We start from the raw sequence: 25,171 nt of genomic DNA, 5'->3' as shown, positions 1-25,171 counted from the left end.
ATTATACTACACTTTCTTTACTGCCCAAAAAACTATCTTTTTAAAATTCAGAGTTTACTTTTTATGACTATTTTCACATGAATTTATTTTTAAGAACTAAAACATTATCCTAAAATATATTATTAACTTACTTAGCCTACCTTGAAAATTATTTCTGTGGACATTTTCTCCACAACAAAAATCAAAATTATTTGTCTTTTCAGTTCAGAAGTCTCGTGACTTTTTTAAAGCACACTTAAAAGCACTCCATTTGTGATTTTCATGAAGGATATGAAAGTGTCCAAAAGTCATCCAAACAGAGGGGCAACTATATACCCTTAGATCCTTAATTTTGTGAAAGAAATTTTGTGGAGCTCACATTTGCCTGAGCTGTAAAACCTTAGCAATAATACTCTGCTCTAGAACCCTCGCTTTTAAAAGTCATGAGATTCCACACTTGACTTAGAGCAAAGCAGCAATTTTTCTGAATCGTCTCTGGGCCTTCGCGTCCAAAGTTCCCCTACACTTTGAGACCTGGGGGACAGCGTTTCAAATTGGATATAAGTCTCTTTCGCCAAATCATCTTCCCAGAGGGAGTCTGACTTACACTGAAGTTTGCAAACTTTGTACAACAGGAAAAAAATCAATGGCAAGACAACAACACAGGCAGCACCACTCACCACCATAAAGAAAGACCCTTGAGAATCACCTTCTTCTTCAGCTCTGTCAGTAGAAAAGGTGATACATTGGTCTTTCTGGGGAGGCATTCCTTTTGGACAGACACATGCTATATATTGCCAACCAGGCAACAAGCCACTTATGGTGACTTGGTTCTTGCTGGAGTCTGCATTAAGCAGTAGCAGGTCCTTCTCACCATACTTGGAATACAACACAGTCACTTCCAAATTCTGCGTGGTGTTAATGGTGTTCCACATCAAGATCACGCTTTCTTCGGTTTCGCTGACTACCTGGAGATTTTCTATTGTGGCATTCGTTTCCATCGGCAGGGCTTGATCCAACAATGCCAACTCTTCTCTTTTACTTGCACTAGCTGGGGGAAGCTTACCGCTACCCATCTCCACCTTGACATTTCTTTTCCCATCTGGGTGGAGTGACTGACGGCTGGCCATGGTAGTGCTTGTAGATATTCTGGTGCTTGGAGTTGTGGCTGAAGAAACAATGGAGGAGAAGAAAGGAGATAAGGAGAAGGAAGCAGTGGAGGGAGGCGATGAAGTAGAAGTAGGAAGAAAAGTGGAAGAAGCTGGGAAGGAAGAAGAGGAGGAATAAGGCCAGGGAGACGATGATGAACCAGGTAGAGTTGCAGATGTTCTAGATCCCAGCTGGACCTCTTGCTCAGGGTGATCCCCAGTTCTTCTTTCAGAAGTTTCTGATGATACGGTGGTCATGACAACACCAACCACTGTCACAGTAACCACAGCTTCTGACATCCCAGCCAAATTTTTGGCCTTACATTTGTAATCCCCAGCATCCATGTAAGAAATGCCTGTCAAGCTTATTATGGACCATCTGACTCCCTCCCCTGGAGATTCCTGAATTACTGGAAGAAAGAAAAATGCATAATCTGTGAGATAAAAGGAAGAAAAGATTCACACTACATGCCAACTCAAAAGGCAACAATTTCTGGTTCTACACGCATACCTCTCACATAAACCAAGAGGGAAATGGCACGCTACAAGTCTCTGATTGCAGATGATGGTTCTGTAAATGGTTTATATGGAAGTGTAGGACATTCTGGGTGCCATGAAGTTTCTATGGGAAATAGTATTTTTTTGGGGGGGCAGGAAATAGTATTTTAAAAAGACATGGGGCTGAGAATTAAGAAACTTTGGCCTTAGTAAACTTTTGTTTACTAAGTAGTATGTGATTCTAGACAAGCCAATTAGTGTCTTTAGGCCTCTGTTTACACATTTTTAAAATAAAGGGATAAGACAAAGTGATTTCAAATATCCCTTCCAATTTTAACCCACTGTGATTCTGTAAAATGTTTATCACAAGACCTTACTTAAATATTTCTCAAAATACTTTTTCACTGTAATAAAGTGTTAACTATCCACATAGTCAGAAGGCATAGTGGACCATTTTCTGGCATGGAGGAGTCATCATTTCTATTCTTATCTCTCACAGTATATTTAATTTAGATAAACAAGTAAACAATGAGGTTTTTATTTATGGAATAATACATAGTGTTTGCAAAATTGGAATTTTAATTTCCTAAACACTAAAATCTGAACATATTTCCTTTCTGTCTTGATTTCTGAAGCTTTCTGAAGAATAATAATATGCACAGAGTGGTATTTCAGTAGCTCCAAATTTAACTCACTGCCTTAAACTGTGGGCTTAGGCCTTGACTTTTGTTTTTAATTCTATCAGGTTTCATTATTTCAGCCTCAATTTAAATTTAATTTGGAAGAATTTAAAAAATATATCCCGTTACTCATCAGAATATCACTATTGAAACTAAGGCCAAAGCATTGATTTGGTCATAGCAGGATCTAAAAACCTGTGTAATCGATATTTTTAAAAATTACACTTTTTGCCTCATAATAAAGTTCCTATGTAATTTATTATTTGAATAATCATTCGAAAATAAGAAACTTGTTTGCAATTCCCTTAAGGAAATTGTAATTGTTATACATTTTAAAGTGAGCAGTATCCAAGATGATGGAGGAAAGATAAAGACAAAGGCCTTATCTGCAACCATCCATCCACTGAGTCATGTTGTTTTCCATCTAAGAAAGAAATCAGATTGTCTAATTTCATCTACATAGTTAATCAGACAAACTGAGGAAAATATTAATCAATAAAGTATACTTTTCAAATTTCTTCCATTCAACAATCTTAGCATATTTTATTAGAAATAACCAGCCAATCTCAAATCATACAAAAACATAAGATTAAGTTCAGTCATTTGTAAACTCCTTGTTTCAAAGGCCTGAATTAAGAAGATACCTGTATAATTAACTGGCGAGCTGTCTGGTCTGGTCCAGGTGAGCTGCGGGGTAGGGTAGCCAGTGGTATCACACCGCAGCAGAACATTACTGCCCAGAGCAGATGTGATCTGGGTGGCCGAGGTCATCACTGATGGCTTCAGACACTGCTCCAGCTCAGCCCGCTGAAACGAAATCCCTGTGAGGCGTTCCGGTTCACTACAAACCATCAGTGGATCGAGAAGTACTACCACAGGGTCAGCAACTTTTGACAATGCCATTATTTTGGAAATGTGACAGTCACAGAACCATGGGTTGTCCTGCAGGCCTAGACCAGAAGGGAGGAAAAGGTTGATAAAGGTTTTCCTGATGACTTCTGTTTACATCACAGCCTCGTGGGATGGCATTTCTACACTGTGGCCCTAAAAACATAAGTGCTTTGAAGGATCAGAGTCACCTCTCTGTCAGTTTTGCTCTGCACTCCAGCCACCTAAATCAATATATCTTGTCAGTTCAGATCATTAATGATTATAGCTAACAGTTATGGAACATTTACTCTGTACTAGGCTCTGTTCTAAGCACTTAACCTGTATTAACTGATTTAATCCCAACAATTCTATGAAAAGAATATTATTTCCCCATTGTAAAGATGAAGAAGCCGAGACACAGAGAAACCAAATAACTTGACCGACGTCATTTAGCTAAGCAATGTCAGAGTCGAGATTTGAATCCAAGTACCAAAGAATGACATAAATACAGTGATAGATTTCTAGGGTGCCATGAAAGTGTGTATATATATATATATATATATATATATATTTTTTTTTTTTTTTGAGGTACTCGGGCCTCTCACTGTTGGGGCCTCTTCCGTTGCGGAGCACAGGTTCCGGACACGCAGGCTCAGCGGCCATGGCTCACGGGCCCAGCCACTCCGCGGCATGTGGGATCCTCCCGGACCGGGGCACGAACCCATGTCCCCTGCATCAGCAGGCGGACTCTCAACCATTGCACCACCAGGGAAGCCCGAAAGTATTTATATTATTATAAGTATTATTATAGGGTGCTGTGAGGCACCTAACTCAGCCTGCAATATGTCATGATTTTGTGTGATTTTAAGGCATACTGAGGTAGTACAAGTTGTTGTAGCAAAAGTATAGAGTGAGATGCAGGCAATGTTAGGAGACAAGATTGGAAAAACTGGTAGAACATGGCTTGGCATGAGTGTTACATGTGGTGGCCACGGAGATGCACTGCTCAAATCCCCTTTCAAGAGAGGATCAGCAGCAGGGAATACAGTTAGCTGACAGCCTCCAGTTGCAAATGCCTTCAGGATCTGCCTCAGCTTTCAGAACTGTTAGCCGAAGTGTTGTGTCCTTCAAAGAGGCTATCAGTGAAAGCTTAAAGAAAAGTGAGAAAAATGTTATTGGAAACTAGAGGAAAAGGCACCATTGTTATGGAGTAGCAGAAGGTTTAGCAACACTATCACCTGCGGTTAACGTGGGAAGTAGAAAACGTACTCAATGAAATGAACGTTCTGACTAAGGATATTTCTACAGTGTTGAAACTGCTGCTTGGTGTCTTCTTGCTGCTCATAGTAAAATGTAAAGGAGAGACAACAGCTAAAGGAAGAACTGTTAAATGTAAAGAACTAAAACTTGCTAAGTTCAATTATAAAACTGTTTCTTACACCCAGCCTCTCCAAAATTCTCAGATTAAGAAAGGGCTTCAGAATAAAAGTCAAATCCATGTGGGTGGTTCTATACAATTAGTTGCTAAGATCTCAGAAGAATCTAAGATGGTGCTTCAGAGCATTCAGTCAGACAAGAATCTCCCTAAGGATCTTAAGGGTGATGTCCCATACCAGCCTTACATAAAAAGCCCAAGGCTGGAAAGGATTCATCTCAAAAAGATTTCTCGTTGTGCAGTGAATTATATATTGATTTGTAAGGAGAAAAGACAGAACAGCAAGTTTAAAAAAATCTAACCCTGGTGGAAGATTTAACTGTCCATTCATAAATTCTAGATTTCTGTTTATGCCTATTTTTATTATAACAGCACTATGTGAGTGGTTCATATTTCTCTGCCAGTATTGGTAAAGTTTGCTGTTTTTATTATCTTCCATATTAGAAACTTCTTTTCTTTCATGGGTGAATTACTTTGACCTTCCTCCTCTTACACTTAGTTCTGTGAATCTATGAGCAGTTCTCTAATACTGACTGAAATTCTACTCAACCTGCCAACAAACATCAAATTCACTCTGTCATATGATAATTAATATGTGTAGGGACTTTCCTCGTGGTGCAGTGGTTAAGACTCTGCCTGCCAATGCAGGGGATACAGGTTTGAGCCCTGGTCTGGGAAGATCCCACATGCCACAGAGCAACTAAGCCCGTGTGCCACAACTACCGAGCCCATGTGCCACAACTACTGAAGCCCGCGTACTCTAGGGCCCATGTTCTGCAACAAGAGAAGCCACCACAATAAGAAGCCCACGCACCACAACAAAGAGTAGCCCCCGCTCGCCACAACTAGAGAAAGCCCGCATGCAGCAATGAAGACCCAACACAGCCAAAAAATAAATTTAAAAAAATTTTTAATTGCTTAAAACAAAAATAAATAACATGTGTAGAACACTTCATACTTTCAAAACATTTTGAGTTGGTATGTCAGATTTTTTCTTTATAAAATAATAACAAAAATAGACTTACAGATATAGAGAACAGACTTGTGGTTGCCAAGGGGTAGGGGAGGTGCGGGGGCACGACTGGGAGTTTGGGATTAGCAGATGTAAACAATTACATATAGGATGGATAAATAAGAAGGTCCTATTGTATAGCACAGGGAACTATATTTAATATATTGTGATAAACCATATGAAAAAGAATATATATATGTATAACTGAATCACTTTGCTGTACAGCAGAAATTAGACACAACATTGTAAATCAACTATACTTCAATAAAATTTAGAAAAATAAAATAAAATAATAACAACACAAGATGACAGTTATTGGTTGCTTCCTATGTGGCAAATACTGCGCTTATCAAGAATTGTAAAGGGTCGACACTTTACCCTACTTTAGGGTGACCAACTCATCCCAGTTTGCCACTGTTTTATGGATATTGGTAGAAGATACAAGACTCCTAGTCCAAGATGAAGAATAATTTATTAATCACAGATCTGGAAGGAGACATTATCTTTATTATATTGGGTAGTAAGCATATCTACCCTTTGCTCTGGAGGGAGACATATCTCTGCTTTCCAAAGTGGTAGCTCTTGAAAAGACAGTTCAGAACAAAAGGCAGTCGCAGTGTCTACCTCTGTTCACAAGAGAAACGTGAGAGACCATGGAAAAGAGAGAGACCATGCTAAAGCATTTGTCTATCTCAATCCTCACAATAGCATGAGGTGGATAATATTAGTATCATCCTCATTTTAAAGATGAGAAAATGCTCAGGGAAGTAAAGGAATCTGCCCAAGGTCACACAACTGGATGCAGTCAGGATATGAATCTTGATATCCTGATCTTAAAGCTCTCATTCTCAACAACTGTGTTATGTTTTACACTGACCTTGGGAAGCTCATATCATTCTTCCAATTTCATACCAGACATTAAGGCACAAAGAAAGTACTGCCTTGACTTTGTAAGTAGCTGAGAGTCCTAAGTCCCATGTGTTTGAGCCTCCTAGTCTAATACTTCTTCCACCATAACTCATCTCTTTGTCACCTAAAAACATCTAGAGCATGGGTGGCAGCTGTAAGTGCTGTCATCTACAAATAACAAGTGTTAAAGTAGTGATGTCTGGAGCATAAATGTTTATAAAGGGAAAGATCAAGAGCTATAAAGTTAACATTTTCATTTATGCTTTGAAACTATTATAAAAATGTGTGGGCTTCCCCGGTGGCGCAGTGGTTGAGAGTCCGCCTGCCGATGCAGGGGATGCAGGTTCGTGCCCCAGTGCGGGAAGGTCCCACATGCCGCGGAGCGTCTGGGCCCGTGAGCCATGGCCACTGAGCCTGCGCGTCTGGAGCCTGTGCTCTGCAGTGGGAGAGGCCACAGCAGTGAGAGGCCCGCGTACCACACACACACAAAAAAAATGTGTTAATGGTGAAACAAAATTCTTTAAAAATCAAATCCAATTGGTTATATCTAAAAGTTATGTAAACCAGGAGTAAATATTTTTAAATCCCTCAAAAATAAAATATTTATTCAAGCTATGAAATATCAAAGGTCAAGGGTACAACTTTTAAAGCCTGAATAATAATAGTAATATGAGGGCTGAACACATTCAAGTGTTTTTTCTTCTGGGGACAAAGTACAAGAACTCTCTGAAGTTAAACTATTACTTGTACTGCATTCCTTCAAGGCAAAGCACCAACCACAATCAGCAATTTGCATTAAGTAATTTATTTTATATAACTATTCTTGGATGGGGCAAAAGAACTTTGCTTTGTCCCTTTTCTAAAAGGGTAAAGTTTTTCATGCATCACAGTAGTTGGATGTGCTATTCTTTATGAAAAGTCAGCGATAAATTCTAGTACAAAAGTTATTCTGCAGACTATAAGTTCTTGAAGGCAAAATCCATGCCTCAGTCAGTTTTGTGGAGGCAGTTATACTTAACAATTCAAAAGGGAAAGTAAAGTCTTTTCAACAAATGGTGCTAGAACTACTGGACATCTGCTTGGGAACCAATAAACCTCAACTTCTACCTCACACTATACTCGAAAACTATTTTGAGCTTACAGTCATAAGTATAAAAGCTAAGAATATAAAGGTAAAAACTGAATATAAAAGTTAAAACTATAAAGAAAGAATATCTCTGTGACCTGTAGGTAAGTAAATATTTCTTAGATGGGACACAGAAATCACTAACTATAAAAGGAAAAACTGATAAATCGGATGTCATCAAAATTTTAAACTTTCTGAAGGGCAGAGTCAAGATGGCGGTGTGGGAAGACACTGAGTTAGTATCTCCCCACAACTAGGGCACCTGCCAGCTGCTGGTGGAGGACCCTGATGTCCAAGGAGACGGGAGGAACCCCCAAGTGCACCGCTGGGGGTTGGGCCAAATCTCCTACGGTGGGAGGAGTCTGAACCACTGGACCAACAGAGAACCTCAGATCTGAGGGAATATTCACTGAAGTGAGGTCTCATAGAGGTCTTCATCTCAGCACCAAGACCCAGCTCTACCCAACAGCCTACAAACTCCAGTGTTGGAAGCCTCAGGCCAAACAACTAGTAAGACAGGAACACAAACACACTCATAAACAAACAAAAAAAAATGAGATGGCAAAAAAATATGACACAGGTGAAGGAGCAAGGTAAAAACCTACAAGACCAAATAAATGAAGAGGAAATAGACAATATACCTGAAAAAGAATTCAGAGTAATGATAGTAAAGATGATCCAGAATCTCAGAAATAGAATGGAGGCATGGATTGAGAAAATACAAGAAATGTTTAACAAATTTCTAGAGGAACTAAAGAATAAACAAACAGAGATGAACAACACAATAACTGAAATGAAAAATACACTAGGTTGAATCAATAACAGAATAGCTGAGGCAGAAGAATGAATAAGTGAGCTGGAAGACAAAATGGTGGAAATAACTGCCCAGGAGCAGAATAAAGAAAAAAGAATGAAAAGAATTAAAGACATAACTGCCCAGGAGCAGAATAAAGAAAAAAGAATGAAAGAATTAAAGACAGTCTCAGAGACCTCTGGGACAACACTAAATGTACCAACATTCGAATTACAGGGGTCCCAGAAGAAGAAGAGAAAAAGAAAGGGTCTGAAAAAATATTTGAATAGATTATAGTGGAAAACTTCCCTAACATGGGAAAGGAAATAGTCACCCAAGTCCAGGAAGCACAGAGAGTCCCATACAGAATAAACCCTAGGAAAAACACACCAAGACACATATTAATCAAACTAACAAAAATTAAATTCAAAGAAAAAATATTAAAAGCAGCAACAGAAAAACAAAAATTAACACACAAAGGAATCCACATAAGGTTATCAGCTGATTTTTCAGTAGAAACTCTGCAGGACAGAAGGGAGTGGCAGGATATACTTAAAGTGATGAAAGAGAAAAACCTACAACCAAGATTACTCTATCCAACAAGGATCTCATTCAGATTCGATGGAGAAATCAAAAACTTTTCAGACAAGCAAAAGCTAAGAGAATTCAACACCACCAAACCAGCTTTACAACAAATGCTAAAGAAACTTCTCTAGGCGGGAAACACAACAGAAGAGAAAGACCCACAAAAACAAACCCAAAACAATTAAGAAAATGGTAATAGGAACATATATATCAATAAAAACCTTGAATGTAAATGGATTAAATGCCCCCCCCAAAAGACACAGACAGGCTGAATGGATACAAAAAAAAGACCCATATATATGGTGTCTACAAGAGACCCACTTCAGACCAAGGGACACATACAGACTGAAAGTGAGGGAATGGAAAAAGATATTCCATGCAAATGGAAATCAAAAGAAAGCTGGAGTAGCAATACTCGTATCAGATAAAATAGACTTTTAAAATAAAGACTGTTACAAGAGGTAAGGAGGGATACTACATAATGATCAAAGGATCAATCCAAGAAGAAGATATAACAATTATAAATGTTTATGCTCCCAGCATAGGAGCACCTCAATACATAAGGCAAATGTTTACAACCATGAAAGGAGAATCAACAGTAACACAATAATAGTAGGGGACTTTAACACCCCACTTACACCAATGGACAGATAATCCAAACAGAAAATAAATAAGGAAACACAAGCTTTAAATGACACAATAGACCAGATAGACTTACTTGATATTTATAGAACATTCCACCCAAAAGTGGCACAATACACTTTCTTCTCAAGTGCACACGGAACATTCTCCAGAATAGATCACATCTCGGGTCACAAATCAAGCCTTGGAAAATTTAAGAAAATTAAATCAAACCAAGCACCTTTTCTGACATGGCTACGAGATTGGAAATCAATTACAGGAAAAAAAAACTGTAAAAAACACAAATACATGGAGGATAACAGTGTACTACTAAGTAGCCAAGAGATCACTGAAGAAATAAGAGAAGAAATTTAAAAATCCATAGAAACAAATGACAACGAAAACACGACGACCCAAAACACAGCAAAAGCATTTGTAAGAGGGAAGTTTATAGCAATTCAATCTCACCTCAAGAAACAAGAAAAGGGCTTCCCTGGTGGTGCAGTGGTTAAGAATCTGCCTGCCAATGCAGGGGACACAGGTTCGACCTCTGGTCCAGGAAGATCCCACATGCCGCAAAGCAACTAAGCCTGTGTGCCACAACTACTGAGTCTGCTCTCTAGAGTCCATGAACCACAACTACTGAACCCCGTGTGCCACAACTACTGAAGCCCGTGCCCCTAGAGCCCATGCTCCACAACAAGAGAAGCTACCGCAATGAGAAGCCCATGCACCACAAGAAAGAGTAGCCACCACTCGCCACAACTAAAGAAAGCCCGTGCACAGCAACGAAGACCCAATGCAGCCACATATAAATAAATTAAATAAATTAGTTGAAAAAAAAAAGAAACAAGAAAAATCTCAAATAAACAATCTAACCCTACACTTAAAACAACTAGAGAAAGAAGAACAAAGAAAACCCAAAGTTAGAAGGACAGAAATCATAAAGATCAGAGCAGAAATAAATGAAATAGAAACAAAGAAAACAATAGCAAAGATCAATAAAACTAAAAGCTGTTTCTTTGAGAAGATAGACAAAATTGATAAACCCTAAGCCAAACTCAACAAGAAAAAAAGGGAGAGGACACAAATCAATACAACTAGAAATGAAAAAGGAGAAATCACAACTGACACTGCAGAAATACAAAGAATTGTAAGAGACTACTACAAACAACTCTATGCCAATAAAATGGACAACCACAAAGAAATGGACAAATTCTTGGAAAGGTACAATTTTCCAAGACTGAGCCAGGAAAAATTAGAAAATATAAGCAGACCTATCACAAGTAATGAAATTGAAACTGTAATTAAAAATCTTCCAACAAACAGAAGTCCAGGACCAGATGGCTTCACAGGTGAATTCTATCAAACATTTAGAGAAGAGCTAACACTGATCCTTCTCAAACTCTTCCAAAAAACTGCAGAGGGAGAAACACTCCCAAATTCATTCTACAAAGCCACCATCACCCTGATACCAAAACCAGAAAAAGATATCACAAAAAAAGAAAATTATAGACCAATATCACCGATGAACATAGATGCAAAAATCCTGAACAAAATACTAGCAAACGGAATCCAACAGCACATTACAAGGATCATACAGCATGATCAAGAGGGATTTATCCCAGGGTTGCAAGAATTCTTCAATATATGCAAATCAATCAATGTGATACAGCACATTAACAAATTAAGGAATAAAAACCATATGATCATCTCAATATATGCAGAAAAGGCTTTTGCCAAATTTAACACCAATTTATGATAAAAACTCTCCAGAAAATGGGCATAGAGGGAACCTTCCGCAACAGAATAAAGACCATATATGACAAACCCACAGCAAACATCATTCTCAATGGTGAAAAACTGAAAGCATTTCCACTAAGATCAGGAATAAGACAAGGATGTCCACTTTTGCCACTCTTATTCAACCTAGTTTTTGAAGTCCTAGTCAAGGCAATCAGAGAAGAAAAAGAAATAAAAGGAATACAAATTGGAAAAGAAGTAAAACTATCACTGTTTGCAGATGACATGATGCTATACATAGAAAATCCTAAAGATGCCACCAGAAAACTACTAGAACTAATCAGTGAATTTGGTAAGGTTGCAGGATACAAAATTAATGCACAGAAATCTCTGGCATTCCTATACATCAACAATGAAAAATCAGAAAGAGAAATTAAGGAAACACTCACATTTACCATTGCAACGAAAAGAATAAGATACCTAGGAAGAAACCTGCCTAAGGAGGTGAAAGACTTGTACTCAGAAAACTATAAAAAACTGATGAAAGAAATCAAAGATGACATAAACAGATGGAGAGACATACCATGTTCTTGGATTGGAAGAATCAATAATATGAAAATGACTATACTACCCAAAGCAATCTACAGATTCAATGCAATTCCTATCAAACTACCAATGGCATTCTTCACAGAATTAGAGCAAAAAATTTTTACAATTCGTATGGAAACACAAAAGACCCCGAATAGCCAAAGCAATCTTGAGAAAGAAAAACAGAGTTGGAGGAATAAGGCTCCCTGACTTCAAACAATGCCACAAAGCTACAGTAATCAAGACAGTATGATACTGGCACAAAAACAGAAATATAGATCAATGGTACAGGATAGAAAGCCCAGAGGTAAACCCACACACAAATGGGCACCTAATTTATGACAAAGGAGGCAAGAACATACAGTGGAGTAAAGACAGTCTCTTCAATAAGTGATGCTGAGAAAACTGGACAGCGACATGTAAAAGAATGAAATTAGAACACTCCCTAACACCATACACAAAAATAAACTCCAAATAGATTAAAGACTTAAATTAAGAAAAGACACTATCAAACTCTTAGAGAAAAACATAGGAAAAACACTCTTTGACGTAAACCACAGCAAGATCTTTTTTGACCCACCTCCTAGAGTAACTGAAATAAACAAAAATAAACAAATGGGACTTAACAGCAAAGGAAACCATAAACAAGACAAAAAAGTCAACCCTCAGAATGGGAGAAAATATTTGCAAATGAAACAAGAGACAAAGGATTAATCTCCAAAATATACAAACAGCTCATGGAGCTCAATATCAGAAAACAAACAATCCAGTTAAAAAATGGGCAGAAAATCTACAAACAATAAATGCTGGAGAGGGTATGGAGAAAAGGCAACCCTCTTGAACTGTTGGTGGGAATGTAAATTGATACAGCCACTATGGAGAACAATATGGAGGGTCCTTAAAAAACTAAAAATAGAACTACCATTCAATCCAGCAATCCCACTACTGGGCATATACCCTGAGAAAACCATAATTCAAAAAAAAGTCATGTACCACAATGTTCATTGCTGCTCTATTTACAATAGCCAGGACATGGAAGCAACCTAAGTGTCCATTGACCGATGAATGGATAACGAAGATGTGGCACATATATACAATGGAATATTACTCAGCCATAAAAAGAAACGAAATTGAGTTATTTGTAGTGAGGTGGATGGACCTAGAGTCTGTCATACAGAGTGAAGTAAGTCAGAAAGAGGAAAAAAAAATACTGTATACTAACACATATATATGGAATCCAAAAAAAAAAAAATGGCACTGATGAACCTACTTGCAGGGCAGGAATAAAGATGTAGACATAGAGAATGGACTTGAGGACACAGGGTGGGAGGGGGAAGCTGGGGCGAAGTGAGAGTAGCATCGACATATATGCACTACCAAATGTAAAATAGATAGCTAGTGGGAAGCAGCAGCATAGCACAGGGAGATCAGCTCGGTGTTTTGCGATGACCTAGAAGGGTGGGATAGGGAGGATGGGAGGCAGGCTCAGGAGGGAGGGGATACGAGGATGTATGTATGCATATGGTTTGATTCACTTTGGTGTACAACAGAAACGAATACAGTATTGTGAAGCAATTATACTCCAAAAAAGATCTATTAAAAAAAAAAAGAAATTTAAACTTTCTTACCAAAGACACCATGAAGAAAATGAATAGACAAGTGCCAGACTTGAGAAAATATTCATAATGCATACAACTGATAAAAGACTCATATTCAGTAATAAAGACAAACAACATTAAAAAATTATAAAGAAATATACCAATGGACAATAAGCAAATATAAACTGTCAATACCATTACTTATCAGGGAAATGCAAATTAAAATGATAATGTGATTCCACTCCCTGACGTATCTACTCCCAAGAATGACTGAATGAGAAAGACTGACATCAAGCGTTGGTAAGGATATGGGGCAAGCAGACTGTGTTAGTGGGAGTGTAAAACGGTATAACCTCTTTGGAATACTGGTAGTTTCTTTTTATCTTTTTTTATAAATGTCTGTTGTTTATTTTATTTATTTATTTATTTTTGGCTTCGTTGGGTCTTCGTTGCTGAGCGTGGGCTTTCTCTAGTTGCGGCGAGCTGGGGCTACTCTTCGTTTTGGTGCGCGGGCTTCTCATTGCAGTGGTTTCTCTTGTTGCGGAGCATGGGCTCTAGGCGCACAGGCTTCAGTAGCTGTGGCACGCAGGCTCAGTAATTGTGGCTCACGGGCCCTAGAGCACAGGATCAGTAGTTGTGGCACACAGGCATAGCTGCTCTGCAGCATGTGAGATCTTCCCGGACCAGCAATGAAACCCATGTCCCCTGCATTGGCAGGTGGATTCTTAACGACTGCGCCACCAGGCAAGTCCCTGGCAGTTTCTTAAAACGTTACATATATAGCCATCCTATGACCTAACAACTTCAATCCTAGGAATTTATCCAAGAGAAATGAGAACATATGCTACAAAAAGCTATGCACAAAAATGTTAATAGCAGCTTAATTCATAATAGCTAAAAACTGGAAACAGCTCATGTATTCAACAGGAGAAAAGATGAACAATTGGTACAATCATACAATTGAATATGACTCAGCAATAAGTAACTACCGATACATGCAACAACATGGATGAATCTCAAAAACATAATGCTGAGTGAAAGAAGCCAGGCACAAGAGTGCCTCTTAACTGATTCATTTACATGAAATTCTAGGGCAGGCAAAATTAACCTACAGTAATAGAAGTAAAAATAGTAGTTTCCTGGGGTGGGAGGAAATTGACTGAGAAGGGGCACAGAGGAACTTTCCGGGGTGATGAAAATATTCTGTATATCAAGAGTCCCCGGTCTTCCCTGGTGGCGCAGTGGTTGAGAATCTGCCTGCTAATGCAGGAGACACGGGCTCGAGCCCTGGTCTGGGAGGATCCCACATGCCACGGAGCAACTAGGCCCGTGAGCCACAACTACTGAGCCTGCGCGTCTGGAGCCTGTGCTCCGCATCAAGAGAGGCTGCGAGAGTGAGAGGCCCGGGCACCGTGATGAAGAGTGGCCCCCGCTTGCCACAACTAGAGAAAGCCCTCGCACAGAAACGAAGACCCAACACAACAAAAATAAATGAATTAATTAATAAACTCCTACCCCCAACATCTTCTTTTAAAAAAAAAAAAAAAGAGTCCCCAGCCTCCAGGCCACGGACTGATACCAGTCCGTGGCCTGTTAGGAACTGGGCTGCACAGCAGGAGGTGAGCAGTGGGCAAGCGAGCAAAGCTTCATCGGTCGCTCCCCATCGCTCTCCATCGCTCTCATTACCTCCTGAACCATCCCCCACCCCCACCCTACATCCATGGGAAAATTGTCTTCCATGAAACTGGTCCCTGCTGCCAAAAAGACTGGGGACCGCTGCTGTATCTTGATGAGGGTATGCATTTTGTGCAGGTATACGTTTATCATCATTTACCAAACTGTACACTTAAAATCCACTGTATGCAAATGATACTTCAGTTGCTCAATTTAAAAGAAATTTAAGGAATTCTCTGGCGGCCTACTGGTTAGGATTCCAGGCTTTCACTGCTGTGGCCCGGGTTCAACTCCTGGTCAGGGAACTGAGATCCCATAAGCTGTGTGGCATGGCAAAAAAATAAAATTAAATTAAATGTTTAAAAAAATTTTTTTTAATAAAAGAGTAATGTCTCTGGAGATGGACTGTGAAGTTGAAGCTGACTCTGCCTCTTTACCAGCTGGAAAAAGAAGGTTATGACAATTACAGACCCACTTCATGGGGTTGTCCTAAGGCTGAGATAATGCCAGGCAGTCCTCAGAAGATTGTCTGGCAAGAAGTAAGCCTTAACTGTGTGAATTTGTTTCCCCCATGCCTAGGAAAGAGCAGGCACACCAACAGAGACTGAGAAGTATTCGTCGAACTAAAACAATGCCATTTTACAGAATTCTGTGGGAATACTCAGGGCCACCACTGCCCTTCTGGCAAACCCCTTCCTGAACAGAAGAGCTCTTTTACAATGGAGCAAATTTGGGTACCAGTAAAAAGGACCAAAAAAGCATTTTATACTCTCTGCTACTGCAGGTTTTTTCCTCCAAGATAAACAGTGATAGGCCTTGCAGTTTGCCTGTGTAAATATGTCCTTATTCTTGAAAAAGAGGCCATGGAAATTTACCTGTATTGCAAATCAATAATCTAGTTTCATAGTTAATTTAAATGTTCATTTACAGGACACTAGTTTACATTTTTACAGATACATTAAAGGACAATTTTATTAGGTTGATATTTTTATTCACACAGAAGACAGAGGAAGTAATTGAAAAGCCTCTCCCTAAATTATTTTTTATTAAATAAATATATGATTTAAAGAGATCAGTAAAATAGGATATATGAGGAACATAACTAGTATTATTACATACCTTGCATTACAAAGGAGTGGGGAAGAGCATGGGTTCTAGAACCAAATGGCTTGTATTCAAACCCCAGCTCCATCCCTATGTGATAAGTGACTTTGGGCAAGTGTTTTAACTTGTGCCTCATTTCTTCATCTATAAAATGGGGATGAAATGGTATTTACCATGGAGTGAGACTAGAAGAAGTTATATCCATAAACTTTTTGGCCATGAGTAAGCATTCCATCAATATTAGCTATTACTATTTATTATTACAAATAGAATCTGTTAACAGCAATAAACATAGGGCAATAAAAATGAAATGGAAACAGAATGTATCCCATTATAATAGTACAAAGGTAAATTCTACAGGGTACCTGGAAATACATAATTGCTACAGTTAAACACTGAGTTCTAGAAAATCTAGAGCTGGTTCTTATTACCATATTTTAATGATGAAATTGGAAGACTCAAATATAGTTAAAAATAACAAAAAAGCCAAACTAGAAAAATCTTTCTTTATAAGACACTCACATCTCAGTCACAGCCGCTATGGATTGTTGTTGATCTAAAATCATAGCCTCAGAGACTGTCCACTTTATATTCTAAAGAACTATCACATAAACTCAACATTTTATTACATTCCTATTAGCAAGATGGAATAAATCCTGTCATCTCCATTTTCCAGATGTGAAAACTGAGTTTTCTGTGTGTGATTCACACACATGAACTAGTCTTCTTTTGAGAGGGTAGCACTTCTTTTCCCCTTTTGTTACCTAGTAGTCATGACTTTGCTAAGGTCAGCTGCCACACATGGCTGGACATGTTTCAGAATATCTTTTGTTATTTATTATCATGATTAAAAAAGTAATGCATGATCATTGCACAACACTTTGAAAATACAGAAAAGCAAAAAGATATCAAAGAGAATAGTTAACCAATTACTGTAACTTTTCAGACTTTTTCTTTGCAAATTTTAAAATAGTGATCATGCTTTATATACAATTACATAAATTTAATGTTACACTAAAAGTATTTTCCCATTAGTTTTTAAAGAATCTGAACCCTTCCTCAACAAAATATTAGCAAACCAAATCCAACAATACATTAAAAGGATCGTACACCATAATCAAGTGGGATTTATTCCAGGGATGCAAGGATGGTTCAACATCCACAAATTAATCAATGATTACATAACATTGTATCCAACAAAATGAAGGATAAAAGTCACATGATCATCTCAAAAGATGCAGAAAAAACTTTTGACAAAATTCAACATCCATTTATGATAAAAACTCTCAACAAAATGGGTATAGAGGGAAGGTACCTCAACATAATAAAATCCATATATGACAAACTGGCAGTCAACATCATACCCAAGGATGAAAAGCTGAAATATTTTCCTCTAAGATTAGGAACAATTCAAGGATGCTCACTCTCACCACTTTTGTTCAACACCATATTGGAAGTCCTAGCCACAGCAATTAGGGGAAAAAAAAGAAATAAATAAAAGGCATTCAAATCTAAAAAGGAAGAAGCAAAACTATCACTATTTGCAGATGACATGATACTATAGAAAACTCTAAAGAACCACCAAAAAAAGAACAAATAATTCAATAAAGTCACATGACACTAAGTCAATACACAGAAATCTGTGCATTTCTATACACTAATAACAAACTATCAGAAAGAAAAATTAAGAAAACAATCCCACTTACAATTGCATCAAGAAGAATAAAATACCTAGAAATAAACTTAACTGAGAAGGTGAAAGACCTGTACACTGAAAACTGTAAGACACTAAAGAAATAAATTGAGGATGATACAAATAAATAGAAAGATATCCTGTGCTCATGGGTTGGAAGAATTAGTATTATTAAAATGTCTATACTACCCAAAGCAATCTATAGATTCAATGCAATCTAATCAAAATTCCAATGGCATAGCTCACAGAACACAACAAATAATTCTAAAATTTGTATGGAAACACAGAAGATCCCAAATAGCCAGAACAATCTTGAGAAAGAACAAAGCTGGAGGTATTATGATCCCTGATTTCAAACAATACTACAAAGCTACAGTAATCAAAAGAGTATAGTACTAGCACAAAAACAGGCATGAAGATCAATGGAACAGAACTGAGAGCCCAGAAATAAACTCACATACATGTGGACAATTAATTTACAACAAAGGAGTAAAGAACATACAAAGGAGAAAGGACAGTCTTCAATAAATGGAGTTGGGAAGACTGGACAGCTGCATGCAAAAGAATGAAACTACTATCTTACACTGTACACAAAAATTAACTCAAAATGGATTAAAGACTTGAATGTAAGACTTGAAACCATAAAATTCCTAGAAGAAAACATAGGTGGTAACCTCACTGACATTGGTCTAAGTGATGTTTTTGTAGATCTGACTCCAAAGGCAACGGAAACAAAAAGAAAAATAAACCAACGGAACTAAACTAAAAAGCTTCTGCACAGCAAAAGAAACCATCATCAAAACAAAAAGGCAACCTACTGAATGGGAGAAGATATTTGTAAATCATACATCCGATAAGGGGTTAATCTCCAAAATACATAAAGAAGTCATACAACTCAACAACAAAAACAAATAAACAACCTGATTAAAAAATGAGCAGAGGATCTGAATAGACATTTTTTCCAAAGAAGACACAGAGATAGCTAACAGGCACATGAAAAGATGTTCAGTATCACTAATTATTAGGGAAATGCAAACCAAAACCACAATGAGATACCACCTCACACCTATGAGAATGGCTATTATCGAAAAGACAAGAAGTAACAAATGTTGGAGAGGATGTGGAGAAAAGGGAACCCTCATACCCTGTTGGTGGGACTGTAAATTGGTACAGCCAACATGGAAAACAGTATGAAGATTCCTCAAAAAATTAAGAACAGAACTAGCATATGACCCAGCTATTCCACTTCTGGGTATTTATCCAAAGAATGCAAAAAACACTAATTCAAAAAGATATATGCACTCTATGTTCACTGCAGCATTATTTACAAGGGCCAAGATATAGAAACAACCCAATGTCCAACAATGGATGAATGGATAAAGAAGATGTGGTATATATACATACAATGGAACACTATTTAGCCATAACAAAGAATGAAATCCTGCCATTTTTGACAACATGGATGGACTCTGATGGTATTATGCTAAGTGAAATAAGCCAGACAGAGAGAAATACCGTATCATTTCATATGTGGAATTAAAAAACAAACAAACGAACAAAATAAAAGAAAAATAAACTCATAGATACTGAGATCATATTAGTGGTTACCAACGGGTGAGGGGAACAGGGGGGGTGGGTTGGCAAAATGGATGAAGGGGGTCGATTGTACAGTAATGGATGGTAACTAGACTTGTGGTGGTAATCACTTCATAGAGTATACAGATGTCGAATTATAATGCTGTACACCTGAAACATATAATTTTTTAAAAAGAATCTAAACCCTAAAACATAAAGCTGTTTATCTCCATGGACAATGAAATTTCATAACCCTTTCCCATTTGATCCCTAAGTTCTCATTCAGATTTAACTCACAAGTGAAAAATATTAATGTTCTATAAATTATTTATTTATATTAATATTAGGAACTAATGATTAGAGAGCTATTAATAGCAATTTAGTAATTTGATTTTATTTTCTATATGTCTCCATTGGGTAATTTTATTAGAACCAAGAATTGCATCCAAAGAAACTTTTAAAAATACGTAGAGAAATAAAATCTCAATGTTTAAGAAAATTTCTAACCATTAGTCTTACTCATAAGGATTAAATTAGTGACTAGAATAAAGTAAATATATACTTTATATGGGTTTGCATAGTTCCTATTAGCGTATATATTTTAAGGACTACACAACTATTGTTAAATTAAACTAATTTTTTTCTCTAACCCATCCTACAATACCTCTTTTATTTTCTAATCAAAAATGTTTGAAGGACTAGATAGATAGTGGGAAAAAGATGAAATAGCTGTGTAAGAAAAATTTCTTTGACCTTTTCTCTATCTGGTTCTTATTATTCATATTTTTAGTTTCGTAAGTACTAAAATGCATATACATTTCAACAAAAGTAATGCTAAAGCAATTTAAGTGTTGTCACAGTACTTTCTCTTTTTTTCAGTTAGAAAATTTTTTATGGAAGTATAGTTAAGGTACAGTATTATATAAGTTACAGGTGTACAATATAGTGATTCAAAATTTTTAAAGGTTATACTCCATTTATGGTTATTATAAAATACGTAGTACTTTTCTTTTTATCAAAAACATCTCAAATTTATCTTGTATTTTATTTATTCTTTATTTCAGCAAATATTTGGCAAGTGATATTGGTAGGAATTTCTGGGACAATTTCTTAACATCTAGTTGCTTCTCATTCCAAAGTCTTATAAGTCATGTCACTGGCCAAACACTCAGAACTTCTTTCATCCTTCTGAGAACTATAACCTCTTCTGCAGCCATGATGGACATAACTTGTGAAATAACAACACAGCCTTATTGGGTGAACAAAACTTTAGCAAATCAAACTGCTTGGTCAAAGCCTCAGGCTTGTGTCTCATACAAAAGTGGAAAAGGCCTCACTGCCCACAGATACCGCTGAGAAGGGTCTCAGTTCATTGATTTCAATCGGGCAACCACATTTACTGGGCATTCACCATGTGCAGAGCACCGTGCAAAGCACTGTGGGAAGACACACAAAAAAGAGAGAAGGGTTTGCTAGAAGGACCTTACGTGTTAAAATTCAAGGCAAATACCCATAGAACCTAAAAGAAGTTAGGATCAAAATACACACAACTAATCACAGCTAAACTAAGAGACCAGACCCATTAGGATACCCATTTAGGGCCAGTAAAATAACTGGTGTCTAGACTAGTTCTTTTTAAATTAAGAATATTTGGAAGATACACTTCCTAACTAATTAAACCAATTAAACCACTGCTGCCTCATAAAGATGCAGATGCCCTTCTCCCACTCCTGAAGAGCCTGATGAAGGGTTGAAAAGAGACCAGAGCAAAAGGTTGGTTGTGGCAGAGTATGGAGCACTGGTGTGCTCATGAGAATCAGTGCAGGTTGGTAGATTTTGTCACTCTTCTCCAGGTTCTCTAAGAGCAGCATTAGTCTCTCAGTTTATGAGGCCAATTCCCTTCCCTCCCCTAACATACACAAACATACACTGCTGCCCTCACTCCACACACATGGATGCATACACGCACACACAAATACATGCGCGCTCGTGCACAGACACAAACAGAGCCATTACACCTTACACAGGGCAGATGGGTAAACTGACCTAGATCAAATGATAAAGTACTATTCCATCAAAAGTGCAAGTATAGAGTAAAACAACAAATTCAATAGACATGAAAATACTGCACAACTGAAGGTATACAGAGCAAATTATCTGGATCTGAGAAGCCCAGAGGCTGTGAGCTTACCAAGAATAATTCTTCTTGCTGAAAGGTCCAGGCTTCTGGATGATGCTGTAACTAAGTGGGACCAGCTGTCCAGGAAATCTGGCGGCAGTGTGGTTAATCTGTTGCTTGATAAATCCAAGTAGGCAAGGTTCTTCAGATACGTGACCGCCTCGTTTGGCACACTGGTTATTCTGTTATTGTGCAAATCCAGGGTCCTCAGACGAGGCATGTCCCTCAGAGATGTCCAAGGGAAAGCAGCCAGAGAATTTCCATCCAAGCGCAACTCATGCAGCTGCTTTAGGTTGTAAAAGCTGCTGGTGTCAAGGCTGGCCACAGAATTATAGGTCAACCAGAGGTACTGGAGCTCCACCAGGTAGTAGAAGGCCTCGGCGGGGATCCTATGGACAACGGTCTTCTCTATGCGAAGCTTCACAGTGTCCACGGGCAAGTTTGTAGGTACCTCGTTCATATCCAGGTCACTACATAGCACAGACCTAGTGTCACAGAGCAATGGAAGAAAACGTGTGTTCTGAGACTCATTTGAAAAAAATAATACTTACTTGAAACAAGCATTGAATTTTTCATTCCCTACTGGTTTGCACAAAATATCTATTCAGCCTGGCTAAACTGTTCATTAATAATTTGCCAATATCATCACCTTCTTCTAGGTTGAACTATATGAAATGGTCATTTTTGTAAGTTAAAAACAATCAAATATCAGCAATTTCATGTGATTCAACCTGAGCTCTTTAGGTGTCAGGCCTGTACAATACACATCACATCTATCTCTGTACTTAATCATCACAACAGCCTAATGAGTTGAATATTGGGTAATAGGTAAAGGCACCAGCTCTAGAGTCAGGCTGATCTTGGTTTGAATCTAAGCTCTATCACCTCCTTTGTGGCCACGGAAAGCCACTTCATCAATCTCTCATTCTCATTCTCTCACTTCACCAATCTCTCATTTTCCCACATGGCGCTGTTATGATGATTAATTGAAATGGATGGAAAATTTTACACCTTCCTTGCACATAATAAGCACCTAATGGGTATTTGCTATTATTATCTTCAATCTCATTTTTACAGATACAATAAATGAGGCCCATCAACATTAGGAACTTCCCAGGATCACAGAGCTAGTGGTTACACAACCACCTTTCAGACCCACAACTGTCCAGCTCCAACGTGCGCACTCTTAACCTCTTCAGGAAATGGCCCATTTTAAAAGAATCCCCTACTGAAGTTATAAATTGATCCTTTTCAAGAGGAGCACAAGAGAAAGGAAGAAAAAATGGAAGGAAGGTAGGAAGGGAAAGGAAACAGCAAGTGTTCATACTAGATGATTAAAATTGAGCCCTATTTTAACCATGTGACCCGTGCATTGCTTTCAGCCTAAGGAATAAACCAGGAACTGCAAGTTTATTTTTTTTACCACTCACTAATTTAAGTGACCTTGAGCAAGTCACATTGTGGTCTTGTTTAGTGGCACGTGTAAAACAGGCATAGAAACACAAGCCTGTCCCATGTGTGGGTATAAAGTATGAAAAATCAGAAAATTTAGATTCATTTAAACCTGAAAAAAAAGACCTATTTATCTCCCATTATATATTCAGTCCCACTGGATTGCTGAAAATGAACAAAAAGTTTTGCAAAGCATCATCTAAATTATAATACATTACACATATAGTAAATAATAATAATAAAACGGCCATTCAGTAAAACACATCACATTAAATCAGTGAATTTTTAAAGCCAGGCTATAATGTAAAGAGAGGGAAGAGGCATAAGCAACGTACTGGTCACATCATCTCTCTTTAACTTTAGGAGAAGAGCCTATAGCATCATTGGAATTCTCTAGGTACACTTCTCACTCTTCATCTCTATTTTGAATCACAAATTTCAGTGCTACTTTATACCAGAATGATCCAGCTTCTCCTCATTAAGTCAGCGTTCCAGTGTGTTGTAATGGAGGAAAGCCTGGATTGGAAGCTAAAAGACCTAGCGTCTTTGTCAGGCAGTCACTGCAGCAACTCAATGCTGTGACCTCGGACAAGCCATTTAGTCTCTATATGATTTAGTTTATTCATTTAAAAATGACAGTGGTCAAACTAGATTATTTCTGGAGTTCTTGTCAGGCATAACATGCTATGATTTTTATAAAATCCATCAATAATGGGGCCACCATGAAGAAGGAAACATTTCTGTGATTGTTTTCTCAAAGGTAGCCTGATCTGAGTCATTAACTGCAGCATACTTTTGCCAAGTAGGTCTTTAAATTGTTACATTCTTCTCACTGTCTTTAACCACCTAGTGACTATCTCAAAGAGATACCAAGAGTTAGTAAATTTTATACAATAACAAGACAAACTACACAAAAATACGCGTTATTATTATTTATTTGTATAAAGTTGTAAGATATAAATTGAGCGATTCTTTTAACAAATTACTTTAAGAGGCTTACTGTTCACTTCAACCGAGTCACAAAAAAAAATCTGATTTTGTTATTAATATCTTCTCCAAAAAAAATCAAGGTTTACTATGTTTAGCCAACAAGAATTCTATTTTGCATTTAACTTCTATCTAAAAGGATTCATGCATATTGTAAATAAATACTTATTCTCACTCCACAAGTAGATATTAAAGCAACACAGAGGTTAAGTAACTTCTGTAAGGGTCCCACAGTGTCTGCAACACAAAGTGTTGACCCATTTCTTTCAAACTCCAATACCTTAAAATGAGAAATTCTGATTATGAACCTCTCTAATTTCACTCATGTGATCGTCCTTCCTACTTTCTAAGGTCTATCCAGTTGCCATGAATAATCCTCAAAATGAAATGGAAAACACTGGAAGCAAATGATCTGGGCATGTCACACACCTTCTGATCGGCCCTGCCCTCTTGTGTTTTCTATAATCAGGCTGAAATGGCCACACGCATTTCAGTGGTTTGACCTCCTGCAAGGTTCATTTTGTGAATACAAGTGCAATGAATATTTTATTAACACGGAATGTGTCTGAGAGTCTCAAATAATTTGAGGGGCTTTGAAGGAGTTAAACTGCTCAAAATGAAAACATAAAGGAGCAGGCAACCAGGATTAACACAATTACGTTAAAGCTTATCTAGATTAAATCTTCTCTTCTCTGATTTCTGATCAACAATTTGCTTTCAAAAACAAGGCCATCTGGTTTGAGTCCTTTTCCTCAGAATCATTAGAACACTTAGTAGCAAGGAGAGAAGCATACCTTGATCTCATGCCGTCATTTCTGCCATGATAATCACAGGTGCACTGTGAAGGACACGAACAGCTCACTCTTTCCAAAAAGCCAAGCGCAATGCACAGACTTGCAAAGAGACGCATGGTTCCTTTTAG

General features: G+C 37.8%; 1 protein-coding gene across 1 annotated transcript; it reads right to left on the bottom strand.

The window, feature by feature from the left end:
- Nucleotides 1–4: 4 nt before the first annotated feature.
- On the bottom strand, nt 5–25,171 carry LRIT3 (leucine rich repeat, Ig-like and transmembrane domains 3). The gene is made up of 4 exons (XM_004269576.4): nt 25,044–25,171; nt 21,823–22,295; nt 2,950–3,255; nt 5–1,537 (listed from the first exon to the last, which is right to left on the bottom strand). Exons 1-4 carry the CDS (start codon nt 25,157–25,159, stop codon nt 414–416), a joined length of 2,019 nt encoding a protein of 672 aa, XP_004269624.2. The 5' UTR covers nt 25,160–25,171; the 3' UTR covers nt 5–413.

The sequence above is a fragment of the Orcinus orca genome, chromosome 4 (assembly GCF_937001465.1).
Source record: "Orcinus orca chromosome 4, mOrcOrc1.1, whole genome shotgun sequence".
Classification (NCBI taxonomy): Eukaryota; Metazoa; Chordata; class Mammalia; order Artiodactyla; family Delphinidae; genus Orcinus; species Orcinus orca.
Note: the sequence above shows the minus strand (reverse complement) of the source record. Positions and strands in the feature narration are given on the sequence as shown.